Source organism: Cavia porcellus, unplaced genomic scaffold (assembly GCF_034190915.1).
Source record: "Cavia porcellus strain 051 isolate PalLab524CR breed Dunkin Hartley unplaced genomic scaffold, mCavPor4.1 scaffold_9, whole genome shotgun sequence".
In the NCBI taxonomy this organism is placed as follows: Eukaryota; Metazoa; Chordata; class Mammalia; order Rodentia; family Caviidae; genus Cavia; species Cavia porcellus.
In genome coordinates this window covers 69197989-69220850 of record NW_026947492.1, presented here as the reverse complement: position 1 = coordinate 69220850, position 22862 = coordinate 69197989, and the positions used below count along the sequence as shown (strand labels likewise).

The following is a 22862-nucleotide window of genomic DNA, read 5'->3' as shown; positions in this document are numbered from 1 at the left end:
TGTCAGAATATAAAACCTTTTATATGAATTTGCCCCATTTTTAACTGTATGGTCTGGAGACGTTGCTCAGTGGTCACAAGGCTTGCTAAGAAGTGAAGTCCTGGGGTCAATTCTCAGCACCACAACCACCGCCACCAAAAAGATATTCACTGGACACTTGCTCACTTTGGTATCCTTTCTTCTCTACTTCCCTTTCATCTCTCTTCACAGTAAAGAAGATGAATACTATACACTACTACTATATGCTGTCACAGTCTTCCATATGCTTTGACAGATGACGTATCCAAAATTCTTTAGCTCAACATTTTTTCACAATTTCTGTTATTGATTTTTCTTTGATCATTGAATCACTGGGAAGTACATTTTTAAGTTCCCTAATGCATATTTCTTAAAAAGGAGGGAGTATCTTCCTTTCTCTTAAATAATCACTTAGAATACTTTTCAGAAGAGTACTTTTATTACGTAGTCTTTAAGTTCTTGCTTGTTTTTATTTCACCTTCATCGTTCAAATATATGTGTATTTAGGTGTACTACCTAGTTATTTTCACAGAGAAAAGCTATTCATGGGGACACACACTTGCAATCCAGGTTATTCTGTAGGCCAAGGAAGGAGTATCACCAGTTTAAAAAGTCAAGGGCACCTTGGGCAATGTAGTGAGTAAAGAGTCCTTATTTTAAAATGAATATTTTAAAAAGCTGGGCACTTATCTTCTGCTCAAATGCTTACCTAGCATACACCAGATCCTAGACTCACCTGCCCTACCACAAACACATAAACAAACGAAAGAAAAGACAATGAGAAAGATATCTTCAGGGCCAGGGATTTAGCTCAGTGGTGTAAGCACCTGCCTGATAAGTGTGAGGTCATGAGTTTCATCATATATAAATATATATAAATAATATAAGTATTATATATTAATATTAAAAATATTATTATATATAATAATATATAAATAAATAAATGTATGTATATGGTTATACATTCAATTTAATATATATTAATATTTAAATATATATTGAATAAATAGATTTATTATAAATTTATGTTAAATATATATTTTAATCACTTGGGTTTATCAATCTGTTGCTGGTCTTAAATTTATCTCTTTGAGAAGTTCTCATACACGTGTCACATGTCCAAATTCCCTAACATTTTTTCATTAGCCAGTGACTTTCAAGTTCACCTGTCATGGTTCTTGTCAACTGCAATGTTTCTTATATGGATTTTATTTGTCTTTGTCTTATTGAATCTTGCTGAATGTCTTCTATCGGTGAATTAACATATTTCATTAGTTTTAGAATTTTATCATATGTTAAAATATTTATTTTGCTTAATTTTATCTTTTTCTACATATGTGTTCCATATGTACTTTATTTCTTTTTTTTTATTTAAAGAGAAAAATAAAGGACATAAAAAACAAAGCAGTAAAAGGGTACAAGTAATACAGAATTTCAAGAAAAAATATACAGTAAGAAATCACTAGTTAATAGGTTACATACTGTCTTCTTAGAAACAGTTATCCAAATTATAAAATTAAAATACATAAAGTGGAAATTCACACAGTGAGATTGTAGACATTTCCGTTCAATGATCCAACAAAAGCTCAGTAATGTGGTTTCCATTCTACACACTCAAACATACATGCAGTTATATCCCTTAGCCCACCTTCCTTTCCTCTCTTTTTTACAATAACAATTACACTTTTTGGGTTTTATTACTCCCACAGTTGTTATTACTTTTTTTTTTTTAAGATAATAAAACCAAACGTGACTAAGCAAAACAGAGTCAGTTAGAACAGAGGGATGGGCATAGTACATGATGCAAAAATAGAATGCCAGGTGATCAAAAGTGGTTACCATGGTGCCTCTTGCTATTTTTAAAATGTGTTGCCTTTATCAATACAGAACAAAACAAACAAACAAACAAAAACTACACTGGAGACCTTACAGGACTTCAAAAGAACATAAAAGTCAAACCATAATGGGCACCATAGTATATCTTATTGCCTTCAAAGTGATTGCCTATACCCTCAAACTTGATACTATCAAAAAAATAGAATATAGTATAATCAGACAGAGCAAGATGGGGAGAGCAATACTGGGGTTCAAATCAGGTTAATAAGGAAAAAATTTACTATAATATATCCCCCTATTTTTTAACTTAGTTTTTCCCTTAATTGAAAAAAATGAGAAAAAGTAGATTAACTAAAAAAGGGGGGAGATTGATATAAAAGAGGACATTGTAAGAGAACAACACAGCTCAGAATCAAATAATTTAAGCATCATTGTGTTTCACCACCAGATAATCTGACATAATGGTAGTCACCATAGTGCCTCTTTCCTTGAATTATTTGAGTATAACTTCGTATGCTATAGCTCAAGCATATCAAGACAGTGTAAAGCCATTCAAGAGAATGAAAGAATTACAGGATATTTAGAACCAGCTAACAGAAAATGAACAACGGTTTCTATATTATCTCTTTGCCTATAAAAATTTTGTTTATACTATTGCATATAGTAAGATATAGTAAGATACATGTTAAAACTAGTGGAAACAGATGTACAACAACTTGATGGGACTTCAAAACAAGATGATATTAAATCAGCACTAGCTTTTATGTTGTATTGTTTTCTTCAAAATAGCTATTCATACTATCACAGGTATTAAAATTGAACAACCCAGGTGAAAACCATTGCAATTAATAAGGGAAAACATATGGTTTCAAATCAATATGATTGGAAATCATGATTACCACGTACCTTTATGTATTATCATCATTTCTTACACTAGGGAAACTATTTGGTATTTTTACATGTGAATTTGATTTATCTCATCAGTATGGTCTCAAGCTGCGTCCATTTATTTATAAATATCTCAATGTGATCACTCTTTATAGCTGAGTAGTACTCCATTGTATAAAAATACCACAACTTTTTTTTATCTATTCCTCAGTTGATGGACATTTAGGTTGTTTCCAAGATCTGGCTATTACAAATTGTGCTGCTGTAAGCATGGGTGCACATATATAACTGTGGAATGATGCTTTCAGTTCTTCTGAGAATATGCCTAGAAGTGGAATAGCTGGGTCAAATGGGCTTCCAGTCCGAGCTTTTGGAGAAATTTCCAGACTGACCTCCACAATGGTTGCACTAGTCTACTATCCCACCAACAGTGCAAGAGAGTTCCTTTTTTCCCGCAGCCTCTCCAGCATCTGTTGTTGGTTGTTTTCTTGAACGTGGCCATTCTTTCTGGACTGATATGAAATCTCAGTATGGTTTTAATTTGCATTCCTCTAATGACTAATGATGATGAACAATTTTTCATATATTTATTTGCCATTTGTATGTCTTCATCTGAAAGTTTTTTATTCAACTCAGATGTCCATTTTTGTACTGGGTCTTTGAATTTTGCGGGTCTGATTTTTTAAAATTATTTATATATTTTAGACAGAAGTCCTTTGTCTGAGGGGAGGTCACAAACAATTTTCCCAGTTAGTCGGTTTTCTTTTCACTATGCTGGAGATTTCTTCTGATGCACAGAAACTTTTTAATAAGAGGCGATCCCAAATTGACTCTGGGAAGTCTTTCCCATGCGGTATGAGTCCTGTTCATTAATTCTCTACCTACTCCTGTGTCTCAAGGTTTATACCCAATTTGTCCTCCAATAGATTTAGTGTTTCTGTTTTAATATTTAGGTCTTTGATCTATTTAGATTTTATTTTAGTACACGGTGATAGGCATGGTTCTAGTTTTAGTTTTTGACACATGGAGAACCAGTTTTTCCAAGACCATTTTTTAAAGAGAGTGTTTTTCTTTCAGTGAACATGTTTGGATCCTTTATCGAAGAGTTGTTGAGTGTGTTTGTAGTTGTGGTTGTATCTTCTAATCTATTCCATTGATTTTTAGCTCTGTTTTGTGTTCCAGTACCATTTTGATTTTACTATGGTTGCTTTGTAGTATAACTTCAGTCAGGGACTGTGATATCTCCTGCCTTGTCTTTGTTGTTTAGAACTGTTCTTGCTATTCCAGGTCTCTTCTTGCTCCAGATGAATTTAAGGAGTGATCTCTCAAGATCTATCAGGTATGTTGATGGTATTTTATCGGAATTGCATTGAGTCAGTATAACAGTTTTGGGATAAGGGCCATTTTCAGAATATTTTTTCTTCCTATCCATGTGCAACGGTGTCTTGCCATTTTTTTGAGATCATCTTCAGTTTCTTTTTTCACTGTATTATAATTTTCTCTGTATAGGTCTTTCTCTTTTTTGTGAGAGTAATTCCTAAATATTTCATTTTTTTTTGGTTGCTAGTGTGAAGGGTGTGGCTTCTCTTATTTTTCTTTCTGTGACTTGTTGTTAGTGTATAGGAATGCCATTGATTTTTGAGTATTGATTTTATATCCAGCCACATTACTGAATTTATTTATTATATCTAGGAGTCTTTCAATGGAGTTTTGGGGATCTTGTATATAGAGTATCATGTCATCTGCAAATAATGATAAGGTAACTTCTTCTTTTCCTATTTTTACAATTTTATTTCTCTCACTTGTCTAATTGCTCTGGCTAGTATTTCCAGTAATATATTAAACAGAAGCAGTGATAAGGGACATCCTTTTCTCATGCCTGATTTTAAAGTAAAGACCTTCAGCTTTTGGCCATTTCGTATAATATTGGCTGTTGGTTTGTCATAGATGGCTTTTATTATATTGAGGTAAAGACCATCTATTGCAATAATCTGCAAAGTTCTTATCATAAATGAATGTTGGACCTTGTCAAAAGCTTTTTCTGAATCTATAGAAATGATCATGTGATTCTTGCTTTTGGTTCTATTGATATGATGGATTACATTTATTGATTTACATATGTTGAACCATCCCTGCATGCCTGGGATGAATCCCACTTGCTCATGGTTATGATCTTCTTGATGATTTGTTGCATCCTGTTTGCCAATATTTTATTGAGGATTTTTGTGTCTGTGTTCATTAGGGCGATTGGTCTGTAGTTGTCTTTTTCAGCTGGGTACTTCTTAGGTTTTCGTACTAGAGTACTATTTGCTTCTAGGATTGATTTAGGAAAGATTGCTTCCCTTTCAATTTCATTGAAGAGTTTGAGGAGTGTTGGCATTAGGTGTTCTTTTTATTTGTTAGGGAATTCTGTAGTGAATCCGTCTGGGCCTGGGATCTTCTTTGTAGGTAAAGATTTAATTATGTTTTCTATTTCATTAATAGAAATTGGGTTATTCAGCAGGTTTTTTTAAGTAACTTCCTTTTTTTATTTAAGAGGAAAAAGAGAAAAACACAAAACAAAACAAAGCAGTGTAAGGTTATACATAATACAGAACTACAAAAAAAAACATAACAGTAAGTATTCAGCAGTTTTACATCTTCATGACCTAGCTTTGGTACATTGTATGCTTCTAGGAATCTGTCTATTTCCTCTGTGTTATCAATCCTTTGAGAATAGAGGTTTTCAAATAGGTGTTGATAAAATAGATCTTCTCTATTTCTACAGGGTCTGAAGTGATTGTACCTCTTTCATTCCTTATTGCATGAATTTGAACTTTTTGTTCCCTTTTTAATAAGGTTGGCCAGAGGCTTGTGAATTTTATTTATTCTTTCACAGAACCAACTCTTTGATTCATTGATTTTTTGGATTGATTTTCAGTCTGCATTGCATTCATTTCCATTTTGATTTTTATAATCTCTTCTTTTGGCTTTGGCCTTGACTTGCTCCTCTTTTTCTAGATGTTTGAGGTATAACATGAGGTTATTTACTTGTATTCATTCTGTTTTCCTGATGTGGAAACTCTGTGCAATAAATTTTTCTCTGAGGACAGCTTTCATTGCATCCCACAAATTCCAGTAATTTGTATTTTGTTATAATTTGTTTGTAGGTATTGTTTAATTTCTTCTTTAATTTCCTCTGCGACCCACTGATTACTCAAGAGTGTGTTATTCAGTTTCCATGTGTTTGTGGGAATTTTGCAGTATCTTTTATCCTTAATTTCTAATTTCATAGTGCTATGATCTGTTAGCATGCAAGGGTTAATTTCAACCCTTTTGCATTTATTTAAATATGTTCTATGAATTAATATACGGTCTATTGTACAGAATGACCCATGTACTGCTGAGAAGAATGTGTGTTCTGTCGCTGTTGGGTGGAATACTCTGTATATGTCTATTAAGTCCATTTATTCACAGGTGTGATTCATTTCTTTTATTTCTTTGCTGATTTTCTGTCTGATTGATCTGTCCATTGCTGTCAATGGTGTGTTATGATCTCCTGTTAGAATTGTATTACTGCTAATTTGGTTTTTCATTTCTATTAGTACTTGTTTTATATAATTAGGTGCTCTGGAATTTGGTGCATATATATTTAAGATAGTTAGCTCTTCCTCTTGGAGTTTTCCCCTAACCAGCATGTAGTCACCTTCTTTATCCCTTATGATCATTATTGGCTTGAAGTTCACATTGTCTGCAAACAGAATAGCCACCCCCAGTTTTTTTTTTTTGGGGGGGGTGGGTCCTGTTGCATGAAGTATTGTTTTCCATTCTTTGACTTTCAGTCTGTGAGTATCCTTTTGGGTTACATGGGATTCTTGTAGACAACATATGGTTGGATTTTGATTCTCAATCCATTGTGCCAGTCTGTTTCTTTTAATTGGTGCATCGAGACTATTTACATTAATGATTATAACTGTTATATATATTGGTTTATTGTTGACACCTTATCTTTCTGCTATTGCATCTTTATATTTCTGTTCTGTTTAATTGTCTGCTCTGTTTAGTGGTTTTTTCCTAAATGTATCTAGGCTGTCTTTCAGTATTCTTTGCAGGGTTGGCTTGGTGATCATGTAGTTTTTCAGCTGTACTTTGTCATGGAAGTATCTTATTTCTCCATCGATTTTGAATGACAGTTTTGCAGAGTTGCAGTTTTACATGAGTCTAGGTTGGAAATCATTTTCCTTTAGTATCTGGAATACTTCACTCCATGCTCTTCTTGACTTTATTTTTGTGCAGAGAAGTGTGCTGTGATTCTGATAGGTTTTCCTTTATAGGTGATCTGTCTTTTCTCTCTGACAGCTTTTAATATTCTATTCTTTTGTTGGATTTCTGGAATGGCCATTATTATGTGTCTGGGTGTAGTTTTATTTTGGTTATGGCTATTTGGAGTTCAATATGCTTCATTGATCTTAATATCAGTTTCCAATCTCATATTTTGGATATTTTCAGCTATTACTTCTCTAAATATCCTCTTGAAATCCTTTATGTTTTCCCCTTCTTTTCATTTATCCCTATCAACCTTATGTTGTTCCTCTTTGCATCACCTTGCAGGTGTTCAATTGTTATTTCCTGATTTATTGTTATTTTTAAAAGATCTTTCCTTTCCTGCCCACTGGCTGCAATCTTGTCTTCGAGATCTGAAATTCTATCTTCACATTCACTCAGGTGATTTTTACAATTTTCAATGGAGTTTTTGATTTCCTGTATATGTATTTGCATCTGCTTTATATATTTTTATGTTTCTTATACAGTTCATCCAAGGGTTCTATCTTTTTTTTTTTAGTTCCTCCAATATTTTAACTCTGTCTTCTTTAGATAAGTTCAGCATCTCCTTCATTTCTTTTATAATTTCTTCTTTTACCTGAGAGATTATTTCAAGTTTGAATTCCTTTAAGGCTTCCCAGAGTTGCTTATTTATTTCAGTTACTATTATTTCAAGTATTTCAGGTATGTGACATGTATTTTCTTCTATGCACATGGCTCTGAGTCTTTCTTGGGATTTGCTGGATGTTTGAGATTGCATTTTGGTGTTTCATTTTGTCATTTCCCCATATTTTCGAGCTTTAAGTCTTGTTCCAAGTGAGGAAGAGAGGTCCGCCAGCCTGGGATGGGGTTGTGTGGCTTGGCTGGACTCACTGTTCCTGGCAGGAGCCACGGCCTGGCTCCCCGTGAGGAGAGAGGTCTGCCAGGTTGGGACAGGATTCCCTGCCTCCGTCCAACTCAGGCCTGTTCCTGCCAGGAAGCCTTGGCCTGACCCCATCCCCCTGGTGAGGGAGAGAGTTCTGCCAGGCTGGGATGGGATTCTCTGCTTCTGCCCAACTCCTCTCCTTTATTTCTTTCATCATTATTTTCTCTGTGCCTCAACTGGGAGATTATCTATACTAACTACGCTTTTTTCATTAAACCATCTCATTAAGCTCTGTTGTTGGCATCTGTTTACAGGAATCTGAAGATAGCTATGACATTCATGAAAGACATTTGGAAATCAACAGATTCAGATTCAAACTGTAAAAACTTTTCATCTGATATACTACCAGAAATCAGGGAGATTGAAAGGTAATAAGAGTGAGAAAGAAAAACATCTGGATCTGTTTCTGCTATTTTGGATGGAGTCTCTATTGAGTGATGATCACAGGAATTTGAAGTTTTCAAAGATGTGATATTAAACATTCTTTTAATTTTCAAAAGCAAAGATTCTACTTTAAAAATATGAAGCAAAAGATGAATGTATGTGTTGTTAAATAAAGTATATAAACAGGAATAGAAATATCTTTAATCATTAATGAATCCAGGTGTACAGATAATAGCACCAATTTATATTTGTCTATTTATTTTTATGGGGTTTTTTGTATATTGATGTTAGTTACAGAGAGCATCTTTCCAAACACAGCAAAATGGACAACACCCTCTATATTTATATACTGTCAGTTATGCAGGACCAGTTACAAAGATTCCTGAATCCCAATGTTTGCATTATAAGAACAAACATGAAGGCCATCATTGAAATCTCCATCACCGAAATCATGGATTCATTCCTGTACCAATCTCAAAAGTCAATAAAGGGCACGTTTCCATTCCCTGTCCCCCTTGGAGTCAAACAGGACCAAACCACGGAAAAGCAACAGTTACGCAAACAAAAATTGTTATCAATACCTAATCTTGTAAGGAACAGATTTCAAGTAGTAATATTACCCAAGCCTGCTAAAAGTCAGGTGAAGGTCACGGTGTTATCATGATGATGGTGGGCTGGGATCAGCTGAACACTTCATAGGTCATGTTTTAAGGAAGGAATGAAAAAGTTAGAGAAGTTCCCCAGTGCAAAGAAGATGCAGGACCTTCTATTATGTAACTAGGTGGGGCCACTCGGAAGCCTTCTGCTTGACTCTATGCTGAACACTCTCTGCTTCCTTCCATGATCTTCACTACTATGGCCAGAGATTGTATGAAGTGAGAAGCATCTAGAGGAACCTCAATAATCATCAACATCTAAAAATCAGGGTCAAGAAGAAAAATTAAGAAAATAAAGAAAGTATTTCAAATATAGAAGAATTGTCAGGGTTTTTTGAGATCGCAGAAATCACAATGGGCAGACATTGAAGAGGCAGATCACAGCAAATGGTAAAACAGGTTGTAAGACGATTACCAGTCATTACTAGTAAGAAATGACAGAGGTTTCACTAGAAGTTTCAGCTTCTGGTTGAATCTAGAAGATTTAATGTAGAGAATAAATAGGAATAAAAAATAAAAACAATTAGTTCCAAAGACATTATTCATATCTTTATAAAGAAAAGATGACTAAAGTCAAGGGAAATTTTTTGTATGAGGTAAAAGTGTCAGTGAATGCAAACAGATTGTGAAGACAAGAGATAGAAGGGCATCGACCAAAAGCATATTTTTAGTAACTTTCTTTAGAAAAAAAGTAATTAGTAATAAATCAATGTAGCTTGATGTCTAAATTTTGTATGAAGGTTTGAATATGTGAAGCTTTACTTCTAGACACTTCATTTACCCTTGTTGAAGAAAAACTTATGTAACATTTATTGTGTAAGGAAGTGCAATGTAATAAAAACGTATAAAGAAGCAAAGTGATAAAAGCACATTATTACAGTCATTAAATAAGTGAAAGCACAGGCATCCAGCACTGAGAACCCAGCTAAAGTGAGTACTTTTTCTTATGCACATTTGTAGGTTTTCTTTCCGATCTGTTCCTCACATTGAAGTAGGTAAAGCATGGCACAGAAGACAGATTTGCTCCAGGGTTGGTGTTGTAGGTCATTGATCTGGCAAGATGATCAATTTGGAAAATAGAGAGTCAATTTAGTTGAGGAACTGTAATATTTAGATTTAACTGTAATTCTTTAAAAAGTTGTTAAGAATATGTCAATTAAAGAATTAACATTAGAAATTAAAACCAGCATTGGTTCGTGTATTGATGATCTTCCCATAGAACAGGGTAATGGTTAAACTTTCATTGAAAAACAGACTGTGGCCAGCATATTTTATTAAATTGGAATATATGCAAATTATTTACATCTGGAACACCTTCCCACTGATATGAATGTGTAAAAGTGCTTAAAAACTGCTTGCCAGGAAGTGATATCCAAGTTATTGGAACTTAGATCAGTTTTCTAGAGACTGACCATAGAAACATATGTGTATGAATGGGAAAGCTCATCCTTAGAAATGAAGAGCTCTTCCTGGTCTCTGTAATTCCATCCACAAGAGTCCTATCACTTAATGCTAAAGTATTTTAGCTTTTAAGCATTTACAGTGCTCTTAAGTAATATTGGGAGAACATGTGAATTTGTCTTTTCTGTTTTGAAATCCTGATGAAGAAATATAGGACTTACACAGAAGCATAATAAAATCCTTGCAATTATAAATTAACTGTAGTTTTATTGTCCTATCTATTGGTACATACATATGGTAAGAGAGCACAAAGAAAAAGTATGAAATTAGAAATTCATGCTGGTAGTGGTAGGAGGAGCCAGGAAGGGAGGGCCAACTCTGTCTGCAAAGTCCTGAAATGATCTAATTTGGAAAAGTCTTCCAGTGCTTACACTTTTCTGAGTGGAAGAGTGCTGAATGTCTTTGTTCTAAGATTCTTGGAAACAGTTAGGTGTGTTCTGCAGAGGACATTATTTCCTTATTAAAATCTCTTCCCAGTCTCAAATAATGAGAATTTCTTAATCTCAAAAAAATTTCTTGATTAAATCATTTTGTATACTGCAAAATCACTGGGTTACCTTTACCCCAGCTCCTTGTCTCCTTTGAAATGCCCTCACAACCCTTTCACGAATCTCCTTGGTCTTAACTCCATAAACCACAGGATTAAGAGCTGGTGGGAACAGAAGATACACATTGGCCAATAGAATATGAATATGAAGTGGAACATGGTGGCCAAAACGATGTGTGAAAAAAAGAGAAGAGGGCTGGTGTGTAAGAGATGAGGATGACACAGACATGAGAACCACAGGTCCCTAAGGCCTTGGACCGAGCTTCATGAGATGAGAGACGAAAGACAGCTTGAGCAATGAGGGCATAGGACAGACCAATTCAAAACAAGTCAACTCCAATAACCAGCAGTGCTGCCGTCAGTCCATAAACATGGTTAGGCCTAGTGTCCCCGCACGCTAGTTTCACCACAGCCATGTGCTCACAGTATGTGTGTGGGATCACATGGCTTCGACAGAAGCGCAGACGCCCAATAAGGAAGGGACATGGGAGCATGAGCAGGGAGCCTCGGACCATAGCTACCACTCCAATGCGGGCAATGATGGTGTTGGTGAGAATCGTGGTATATCGAAGGGGGTGGCAAATGGCCACATAGCGATCAAAGGCCATGGCCAGCAGCACAGTGGACTCCATCATGCAGAAGGCATGAATGAAGAACATCTGTGCCAGGCAGGCAGAGGCAGATATATATCCAGCTCCACACCAGAGGATGGCCAGTAGCTTGGGCACTGTTGAGAGGGAAGCAGCCAAATCGATGGTTGAAAGCATGCATAGGAAAAGGTACACAGGCTTGTGCAGAGCAGGTTCAGAGGCAACAACAATCAGGATGGTTAGATTGCCCACCATTGTGGCTGTACCCAGGCAGCATACCGGGAGTGAGATCCATGAGTGGAATTGCTCCAGACCTGGAATGCCCAGGAGAAAGAAGATAGAAGGGTTCATGTTGGTGTGATTAGGAGATCCCATGGTTTTGCTGACAGTGCTGCACACCGCTGGTCAGAAATCCCTGCACCAAATCACACTGCCTGAAGAGACAACACAGAACAGGGATATGAGTGAGACTGCAGCAATGGTTATTAACTATAGGATGTCTGGCAAGCTTTATTATCCTTATAACAGCATTAATTAGATTACCAATACCCAGGGTTAAGGAAAGGACATGGGTTAATACTTGCAAAAAGTTTTGCATAGTGTCTAATGTATAACACTTGCTTAGTAAATAAATATGAAGAACTCAAATATGCATTGAAATGAACTAGGATTATCTCCTACCTAGGGGCTCTGCAAAAAAATATTTAAAAAGAGAGATATACTCTATTTTTCTTCTCAGGAACATGCTTGAATTCTCACATGTTTTTATGAAATATAGAAGAGATAATTTGGAACTATTAGTGTAGAATGTAAATTGCAAACACGGTTCACTGGATAAAGTTGGATGTAGTTTTTCATGATCTATAAGTTAGAACAGGTTCTGACTAGGAAACTAATTCTTAATAATTGCTCCTTTTCATTTTCATTTTCATTTTGATTTTTTACATTTTATTTTAATATCATCCTACTACCTTCTACTCTTTTCATTAATGAAGAGATATTTTCAAATATTCCTGATCACTTTTATCTGAAAACTTCATATGAGTGCACCCAGACTTATGACATTACCCAGTTTCCTTCACCCCGTATACTGAAATTAAGCCTTTTTAGACATCGTTCTATTTCTAAAAGAGAAACTTTTGATATTTCTTTTCCTCTCTTGTGGCAATCCTTTATTGATATTAAATCTATAGTGCTTGGTGGTTTCAAAGAAAGCATATGATCAGATGTGTCTCTTTACCCTTCCATGAGGATGAAAAGTCATTTTATAAGATCACATTAAGATGTACCTACACAGTAATGCTTCATCTCTTGTCAGGGAAAAATCTCTTGTTTGCTTTGTCTTTGCCAAACTGTTAGCTACTGACAGAACAGATCCATAGTGAGGGTGTACTTAAGCTAAAAGTAATCATGCAGAATATGGAGAGCAACAGTTAGGGGAAGATGCAGAGGAGTAATCATTAGTATGTAAGTTTAGAAATCATTTGAGCTGTATGTCTTCAAAACACAAAGGAACACATTACTCCTTGGAAGTTTATATTCATTTATTTAAACAGAAATTCTTCGTAGATTTATCAGATTTATCTTAGAAGCTATTCATGAATCATAATGCATACATAATGTAAAGTCAGTATAAAAGGACTAGGGAATTTAGAGAGCAATAAAATAGTTATCAAAAAATAATCCATTGCCATAATTCTTTCTCATTCTCAGTGTGTACATGTCAAAAGAGAGAAGGGATAAACTCTGTTATCCCTTATTGGACCAGGTACTTGATGTGCATAGTTACTGGAAGGTAAGTCTAGAGAAGAGGCTTGTCTGTTGTTGGAGCCCAAAGGTGCTCCTTCCTCACAATGTATGAGGCTTTAAGAGCCTAAACAATACCAGAAAGCCCATAAATGTTAGTAAACAAGATCAGCTGTCAATTTTTGTTATTTTTTTCACAGACATATGAACTAACAAAAGAAACAGAGGTTGGTGGCAGTAACAGCTCAGAGCCAGTAAACCATATGACAGTCACAGAAGAGAGTGGAAAGTATTAGTCTTACCAGGCTTGCATAGGAAGAGTCTTGAAGACTGCTCTGTGATCTTATACCTGGGAGTGCAGAGTAGCAGTGATCTAACTTTTCTGGTAACTGATCTGAGATCCTACTTTTCTTAAGAAGAAACAAGATAAGCTGAAGATTTTGACTCTACTCTTCTTGTTGTGATTTGCGTTTTCTGGACTCCCACATGATTTGAGATAAGAGTGTACACCACATCTCACACTTACTTTCTCATATTCCTTGAGGATCTAAGACATTTCAAAGGTGTAGAATCTTTGAGTTTTTATGGCATCAAGGTAAAAAAAAATAATTTAAAACCACAAAACTGAAAATAAATCTGTTTTTCCCTCTTTTGGTAATGTTGGCTTGAACAAGTCAAGTTTTTTCCTGGAATGCTATAGTTTCCTTACCTACCCAACAGAAATAATAACATTTTTCAAGATTGTGAAAACTTCAAGAAAGCACCTAAATAAATTTTTGGAGCACAGAAGATGTTCAATGCATTGCATGTCTTATTACTACCATCTTCACTTAACAAGGAAATAACCACATATTCAACATAGAATTCTTTCTGTAGTTTCTTAACCAATAGAATCCAGTCTTAGCTTTGCAATATATGTAATAAATAACTAGTTTACACTGAATTTAATTTATTCCATTGTAGGGCAAATTTCTTTATTTTTTTTCCTATAAGTCTTTCAGAATCTGATGACAATCATTAGAGATTGGAAATCCACTTTCCTGACTTGTTGGAATTGAATTAGATGCTTTCAGTTGTACATTTCATGATTCAGTTTTGTTTATTGAGTGAATATGAGACTCTGTTCAACACAGATAAAAATACCTTGGGTATGAATACACCAACAGAGGGATTCCCATTCACTACATTTCTTGCCACTACCTGGTCTATGTATGTGTCTACAGTTTTCAGTCTGCTCATTCATAGTTCAGAGGCCTAACCTGATAATTCTTCAAGGTACCATACTGCTCTTTAGGTCTCTAGTTCTATGCTTTTATTCTTTTATTTCTGCCACAGGAGCTGGGCTGAGCATAGATTACCACATATTACTTGACCAAATAGGCAGCTTATTTGACTGACATAACTGAACATTTTTTACAAGTCCTGTAGTATTTTCTTCCTAAAGAACCCCACTTTGTACACAATCTTCATAGGGTCATGCACCTTTATCCTATTATTCACTTACATCATTATTATTGCACCCAACTCCAGCTTTGTGATTTCATGTATTACTTGTACAAAATATTTAAACTTTTGTTACCATTCCCACTTACACTTCAGTTTTAATTTATAACTCTGATCCAGTCACTAATCTACTCTTAATGGGACATTAAAGCTAATACCTTCAGAAAAATTTGTCACACATGGAGCAACTGGGAATGGAAAACACTTACCACATCTTGAAACTACAGACTCTGCCAGCCTTAATAAGAGCACAGCTAAACTTGAACTCATTCCTGTATACTGAGAAACTACTGATGGAGGCTCTTGAGGTTATCAGTAAGACTGTGCTGATTCCTTCTGCTCAAATCTTTGCTGTTCATCATTACAGTGTCTTTCTTTCCAGGCACATAAGTTTCTCTTAGGTGCATAATGAGGAGTTATTTCTCATTAGTTATTTCAAGAACTCTTGGTAAATACCTTAAACTGTCTTCATTGTGCCTCAATTTCCCTGGTTTAATTTAGACACCACTGTTTATTACTTTATTGGGAGCTTCCTGACTTGCTCTTCCTTCTTACTGTCAAACCATAACCCTTGTTTTAGGAATTTCATCAAAACCCCTATTTTAGAAAGCTAACAAAAACTCTAAGTCAAACTACACAGAGGTGTTATTCAGCAAAATTTCTTTCCCTAATATTTGAATCGCTTTGAAGTAAACTTCTCATAATCAATTGTACTTCTCCAGAAGGCTAAGAAATGCCTTTTCAAGGATCTTTTACTAGCCCAAACTCACATGACTCCAAGATAGCAGAAATGAAAAGACAGCACTGTAGTAGCATCCTTGGAAGATCACAAGAGCTTTACTAGTCTCCAGCCACTCTGTTATTTGAAGATGATATGCAGAGGTTGTTATTCTGATGAAACCTAATTTGTGGCCTCTGGAGAGTTAGGTGGGTTTCACTGAGGTCAGGGTTATGCCATTTGTGGAGCATCTGTGTTTCCTAGGAAATGAAGCTTCCAACTTTCCCTTTTCTGGTTGAGCACGTCAGAATGTAGGGATGGAGAGGTTTCTGTTAAAGAAGCAAAGAAGGTATAATTATAGTCTATTCCCTTGAAACTTTGACTTGACTATTATAGACAAGCTACTGCATATGTTCTTAGATTTGTCCTTTCACGAAGCTTTTACTGGCTTTGTAAGATGAGATGCCTTCCTTTTATTTTTATACTATCTGCACAAGTTGGAAGAAGATAGTACTAGGACCCAATAGAAAATTGCTGTACAGTTATGAAATATTTAGGGAGTATGATTTGCTAACGGCAGTATTTCACCATGAGATGATAATTTTAGGAACTTAGACAAATTTATACACTAAATATTACAAAATCAGTATCTCCTGCTGTCCTTTTCTGGAAACCTCTACATTGTTATTATCTTAATGAATTGTATTGTCATAGAGTCCTTTTGAATTAGACCCACAACCCGGTTTTCTATGCTATTCGTTTATTCTTAGTACCAATATATCCATACACAAAGTTTTTATTTAGTACAGACATACCACTAACATAACCTACTCCAACATCAGTCTACTATTCTCAGGTTATCAAAAACAGAATCTGCTGTTAGCTAAGATGAAACATTATACAGAGATACTTATGAAACTTGTCACTCTAGAGTTATGGTTCTTTTACACATTTGTTTGTATTTGGTCTCTTCACTACCTGTCTCAGTGGTTTGATGGTTTTACTCACCTCATCCAAGAATATCCTTGTTGTGTGCCTTTCTTGGACTAGGGCTAAAGCGGAAACATGATCAGCTGTGATATGTGATGTCAGATCCTGATATTTTCTCTAAGCTAGATGTGTGAGAAAAAATTAGTGAAATAAAAAATTACCTGTAGCTCTTGTTAAAACACAGATTCACAACTGACACACACCTCTAGAGTTCCTGACTTAGTAAGTTCGAAACATAACCACAAAACTATCTATTCTAACAAGATTCCAATCAATTCTGTTGATTTTAGGCAAGGAATAACACTGGAAAAACTATTCTAAGAAAATGAATACTTAAAATAATTTTGAATGAAAGTTTCCTCTCCAAATGCTATCTTGTCTTCAGTTTTTGTGAGTTCTACTGGACAATATTGATCTAATTGTTTTAAAAACCTAGAACAGGAAAGTTATGCAGTAACTTTCCTTTTGCAGAAACCTGCTGGGAAAATTCTTACCTGTCTAGAGTTTAGTGTGGTTCCAGGAAGCCTTTAGTCTACCTCATTGCTATTAACTAAAGGAAGAAAAGAAATAAAACAATGAAGGAATAAACTTCTTAAATCCCTCTGTTTGTTGTCTCTATACAAGTCTATTTCTCAACAGTTCTGGAAAAAGGGCTGTCTGGTACCTTTCCTGAAGGATATAATATTTCTTTGGTCTGACACCTTAGCCAGGCTGAACTGAATACCCTTTCTATTTTGTGTGTTCATGAGAAAGGCATGAGGGATAATCCCTGTGGGAGCTGAAGATGGAAGGGAGATAGTAAGCATTTTATGGCACACACACCACTACTACTTACTCACACATTAGTACAGATGATGCTGCAAAGAGATTTCAGATGCACTAGAGAACCCTAGTCATTTGAAGTTCAGATGGATGAGCCTGACTTAATTAAATGTAAGTCTGTGAAAGGGAGCTTAAGACTGGCTGCACCTATAGGTACCAGCTTTGTTTCATGCCTGGACAGGCCTCAACTTGCCAGTGATCTTTCCTTCCTAACTTTTGCTTTCTATGGATTTGGTCTGCTAACCCCTAAAATTGTATAGGCCAATCTCTTAAATGTATATGAATGTATGGATACACTAGGGTATATTATTATTATTATTATTATTATTATTATTATTATTTATATATCAAATATGTTTTCATAATTTATTTCACTGAATCATTAATGTATATTGCAAAAGTTTGTGGTACTGGGGAGAAAAAATGACACATAAAATGAGTATTATGAATGAAAAACAAGACACAGCAAGCAAAATAATGTATGACATTATAAAAAGAACCAAAATAAATACAATATTAGATTAACATTATGCTTTTTGAAAAATAGTAAGTGGTGGCAGATACTGGTGGATTAAGAGTGAAATGTGTGATAAATGGTGAAAATTTTGAAGCACTTTTTAATGCTTCTAATTCAGGAATATAAAAGAATTTATTATCATTCTACGTGCTTTGGGAATTTTACTGCAAGTTAGAGCCACAAAATAAGACAAAAACAAAGAAATATTAATAATATGATTATAAGAGAGTATCAGAGAATCTACACAGACTTGTTAAAGTATCTAACGAGGTTATTATAAACATAACATAAACAGGCAAAAATTACAGAATGAGAAATTTTTATGAGTTGGATATGTGTGATAAAGGAGATCACTGCAGTATACACCTGAATGAAAGATTCAGTTCCATGAAGATATCAAGTCATTCAAGTAAATTCATACATTGGATGTTACTCCAATTAAAATCCCAAGAGAAATCAATACTACTTGAAAAATAATATTTATTTTTTAAATGACCTTTAAAATGTTTAAAAATACACTCTTAGAACAAGGTGGAGAATCTTGCTTCACTCCACTTTCTGAATTATTAAAAATATGTAAATTTTTAAAATTATTATGAGAATAATACCTGATAAAAATGAATAAAAAGCTCAGAACCAGGCTCATACATTTGACATATACATCATCACTAATCAGAAGAGATACAATAAGCTAATTATTAGTTGAAACTTACATTGATATTTACATAATGAAATATGGTAATTTCACTGAATATGATCATTTCACTGGAACTGGGTGGCAGGAGGTGAGTGTCTGTGCACCATCCTGATACCCAGGAGTTTGGGATCATCCCTCCCACCCATCAAGGAACTTCCAGGTTCCTGCCACACTTGACCAGCTCCACAGGTATCTGGCCAGCCTGCACCAACTTCCGAGGTTCCTGCCTTTTTATACCAGCTTCATGGGTATTGTGCCAGCCTGAACCCTTGATCCTAGAAACTGAGCAGCTACAGGTGAGTGTCCCCACACCATCCCAAGGCCCGTGAGTTTAAGATCATTGCTCCCACTGGCCAAGTAATGTCCCAAATTCGAGCCACAATCAACCAGCTCTGCAGGTCCTCAGCTTGACTGGTCAACCCCCAGTGATCCTCTCTCAATCTGCGGAACTAGGCATCGGGAGTCCCAGGAGTGGAGGCCATAGAAGACGATTGCCAACAGGCCCTGAGGAAGGCTTGGAACAAAACTTGAAACATAGAAAAATGGGAAGATGACAAAACAAAATACCAAAATACAATCTCAAATTTCCAACCCATCCAAAGACAAGTTAGGAACTATGTACATAGAAGAAATTATATGCCATACCCCTGAAATACCTGAAATAAGTGCAACTGAATTAAAGAAGCAGCTCCAAGAAGCTTTAAAGTAATTCAAACTAGAAATATCTCCCAGGAAGAAGAAGAAATAATAAAAGTAATGAAAGAGATGCTGAACACATTTAAAGAAGACACAGTTTAAAAATTAGAGGAAGAAAACAAAAAGATAGAATCCCTGGATGAATAATATAAGAAAAAACCAGAATACATGAATCAGATTCAAAGAGATACAGGAAATCAAAAAGTACATAAAGTTGTCAAAACTACCTCAACAAAAATGAAGATAGAATTTCAGACCTTGAAGACAATATTGCAGCTAGTGAACAGGAAAGGAAATATCTTTTAAAAATAAAAAGGAATCAGGATATAACAATCCAACAGCTGCAAGATGATTCAAAGAAAAATAACATAAGATTGATAGGGATAAATGTAAAAGAAAGGGACAACACAAAGGTTATCAAGAGGATATTTAGAGAAGTAATAGTTGAAAATTTCCTAAACATGAGAATGGAAACTGACATCAGGATCAGTGAAACAAATAGAACTGCAAATAGCCACAAACACAATAAAGCTACATCCAGACATACAATAAAGCTACATCCAGACATACACCATCCCAGAAATCCAACAAAAGAATAGAATATTAAAAGCTGTCAGAGAGAAAAGACAGATCACTAAAAAAAGAAAAACCTATCAGAATCACAGCAGACTTCTCCACACAAACAATAAAGTCAAGTAGAGCATGGAGTGAAGTATTTCAGATTCTAAAGAAAAATGATTTCAAACCTAGACTGATATATCCTAAAAACTGTCATTCATAACTGATGGATAAATAAGATATTTCCATGACAAAGAACAGCTGAGGAACTTCATGATCACCAATCCAGCCCTGCAAAGAATACTGAAAGACAGTTTAGATAGACTTAGGAAAAACCCACTAAGCAAAGCAGACAATTAAACAGAATGGAAAGATAAAGATGCAACAGCAGAAAGATGACATGTCAACAATAAACCAATATATAACTGTTATAACCATTAATGTAAATGGTCTCGATGCACCAATTAAATGAAACATACTGGTAGAATGGATCAAGGAACAACATCCAACAATATGCTGTCTACAGGAAACCCATCTAACCCAAAAAGATCCTCACAGACTCAAAGCCAAAGAATGAAAAACAATACTTCATGCAACAGGAACACACAAAAAAGTGAGGGTAGCTATTTTGTTTGCAGACAATGTGAATTTCAAACCAAGAATAATCAGAAGAGATACAGAAGATCATTACACACTGGTTAGGGGAAAATTTCAAGAGGAAGAGATAACAATGTTAAATATATATATACACCAAATTGCAGAGCACCCAGTTACACGAAGCAAGTATTAATAGAAATAAAAAATCACATAATACCACAATTAAAACAAGAGACCTTAACACACCATTGACAACAAAGGACAGATCAAACAGACAAAAATTCAGCAAAGAAAGAACAGAACTGAATCACACCTGTGAACAAATGGACTTGATAGATATGTACAGAGTTTTTCATCCAACAATGTCAGAATACACATGCTTATCAGGAGTACATGGGACATTCTCTAAAATAGACCATATATAGCCCACAGAACAGATTTAAATAAATGCAAAACAGTTGAATTTATCCCATGCATGTTATCGGATCATAGCACCATGTAACTAGAAATTAATTATAAAAGAAACTGCAAAAATATCATGAACACATGGAAACTGAATAACACACTCTTTTTAAAATTTTATTTAAAGGAGAAAAAAAACAAAAGAGTATAAGGATACAAATAATACAGAATTTCAAAAAAACAGTAAGAAGTCACTAGTCAATAGATTATATATTGTCATCTTAGAAATAGCTGTTCACGTTACAGGATAAAAGCATACAAAGTTAACATTCAAACACTGAGACTGCAAATAATTGTGTTAAATTATCCAACAAAAACTTAGTAATATGGTCATCTATCTTAACACACCTAAACACACTTGCAGTTGTATCATTAAGAGCACATTTTGTCCTCTCTTTTTTACAACAACATTTAGATATTTTGCATTTTATTACTCCCATAGTTCTTATTACTTTGCTTTGGAATAGAATAAAAATAAATATGACAAAATAAAGCACTCAGTAAAAACAAAGGATGGATATAGCACATGATGTCAGATCAGAATAACATAGTATTGAGCAATCAGTAGATCACAGGGGATATTAAAGAATAAATTAAACAATACCTACAAGCAAACAAAAATACAAATACAACTTACTGAAGTTTGTGGAATGCAATGAAAGCTGTCCTCAGAAGAAAATATATTGCAGAGTTCCCACATCAGGAAAACATAATGAATACAAATAAGTAAGCTGATGCTACATCTTAACATCTAGAAAAAGAAGAGCAAGCAAGCCCAAAGCCAAAAGAAGAGAAGAAATTATAAAAATCAGAGCAGAAATTAATGCAAAAGAGACTAAGAAAACAATCCAAAGAATCAATGTATCAAAGAATTGGTTCTTTGAAAGAATAAATAAAATTGATAAGCCTCTAGCCAACCTTATTTTAAAATGGGAAGAAAAAGCTCAAATTCATGCAATAGGAAATGAAAAAAGTGAAATCACTACAGACTCTGTAGTGAAATACAGAAGATCATCAACACCTATTTTGAAAACCTCTACTCTCTTTTTTTTATTTAAAGAAAAGGAAACAAAAGAATACATGGATATAAACAAAGGGTAGAAATAATACAAACTTACAGTAAAACAAATGGTAAGAAATGGCTGGTTCATAAGTTACACATTGTCATCTTAAAAATAGCTGTTCATGTTATAGAATTAAAGTATTTAGAATGACATTCATAAAGTGACACTAGAAACCATTCTGCTCTATGATCAAACAAAAGCTCAGTGATATGGTTATCAGTCCTACACATTTGTTTTACATCTCAAAGAGGGTAAGATTAAACATATTAAAACAGAACAAAGCAGTTAAAGAAAACAATTTAAAGAAATACAGATTTCGCAGCAAGCCCACTGGAGATCTTCATTGTCTATCTAACTGTCTCTAGTTTCCTACAAATAGTTGTCCCCATCTTCACCCACTTTATATACTTATTGCATGTTATAGAACTAATCAAATCATTGGAGGCTTTTTAGGTCCTCAAGTTCCAAATTAGGGAAGACAATAGTAACTACCATTGCATCTCTCATTCTCTTTGTGATAGCTGTCCCCATCTCTACATATGCTGAAATTGAACTCAAGAAACCAGTCCAATGTCATTCTAATCAGCGAACAATAGTATTGCTAGAATTTCTATCATAATGCTACAAAATTAGCCTCTGGTTTCTTAGCGTCTCTTCCTCAGAGTATCTGTTCATTACATCTTGCATTATATAATCTGTTCCCGTAAATAATTAAAAAAAAAAAAACCATGTGTGAATTTCTACATATATATCTATCCTCTCTGTATTATAGGGAATACCAAGTCATAGCAAGACAGCAAAACAATTTCCTAGAAAAACATGCAATGGATAAAACATATAAGACCATAATATAGATGATCTTCCGTAATTACTATGTTTTCTCTT

At 34.7% G+C, this 22862-nt stretch overlaps 1 protein-coding gene across 1 annotated transcript; it reads right to left on the bottom strand.

Annotated features, from left to right (window-relative positions):
• Positions 1-11015: 11015 nt before the first annotated feature.
• Positions 11016-12000, bottom strand: LOC101787779 (olfactory receptor 52P1-like). The gene is given in 2 exon segments (XM_005001675.3): positions 11016-11201; positions 11203-12000. Coding segments are annotated over 2 exon segments (966 nt in total). The 5' UTR covers positions 11983-12000.
• Between the last annotated feature and the right edge of the window lie 10862 nt (positions 12001-22862).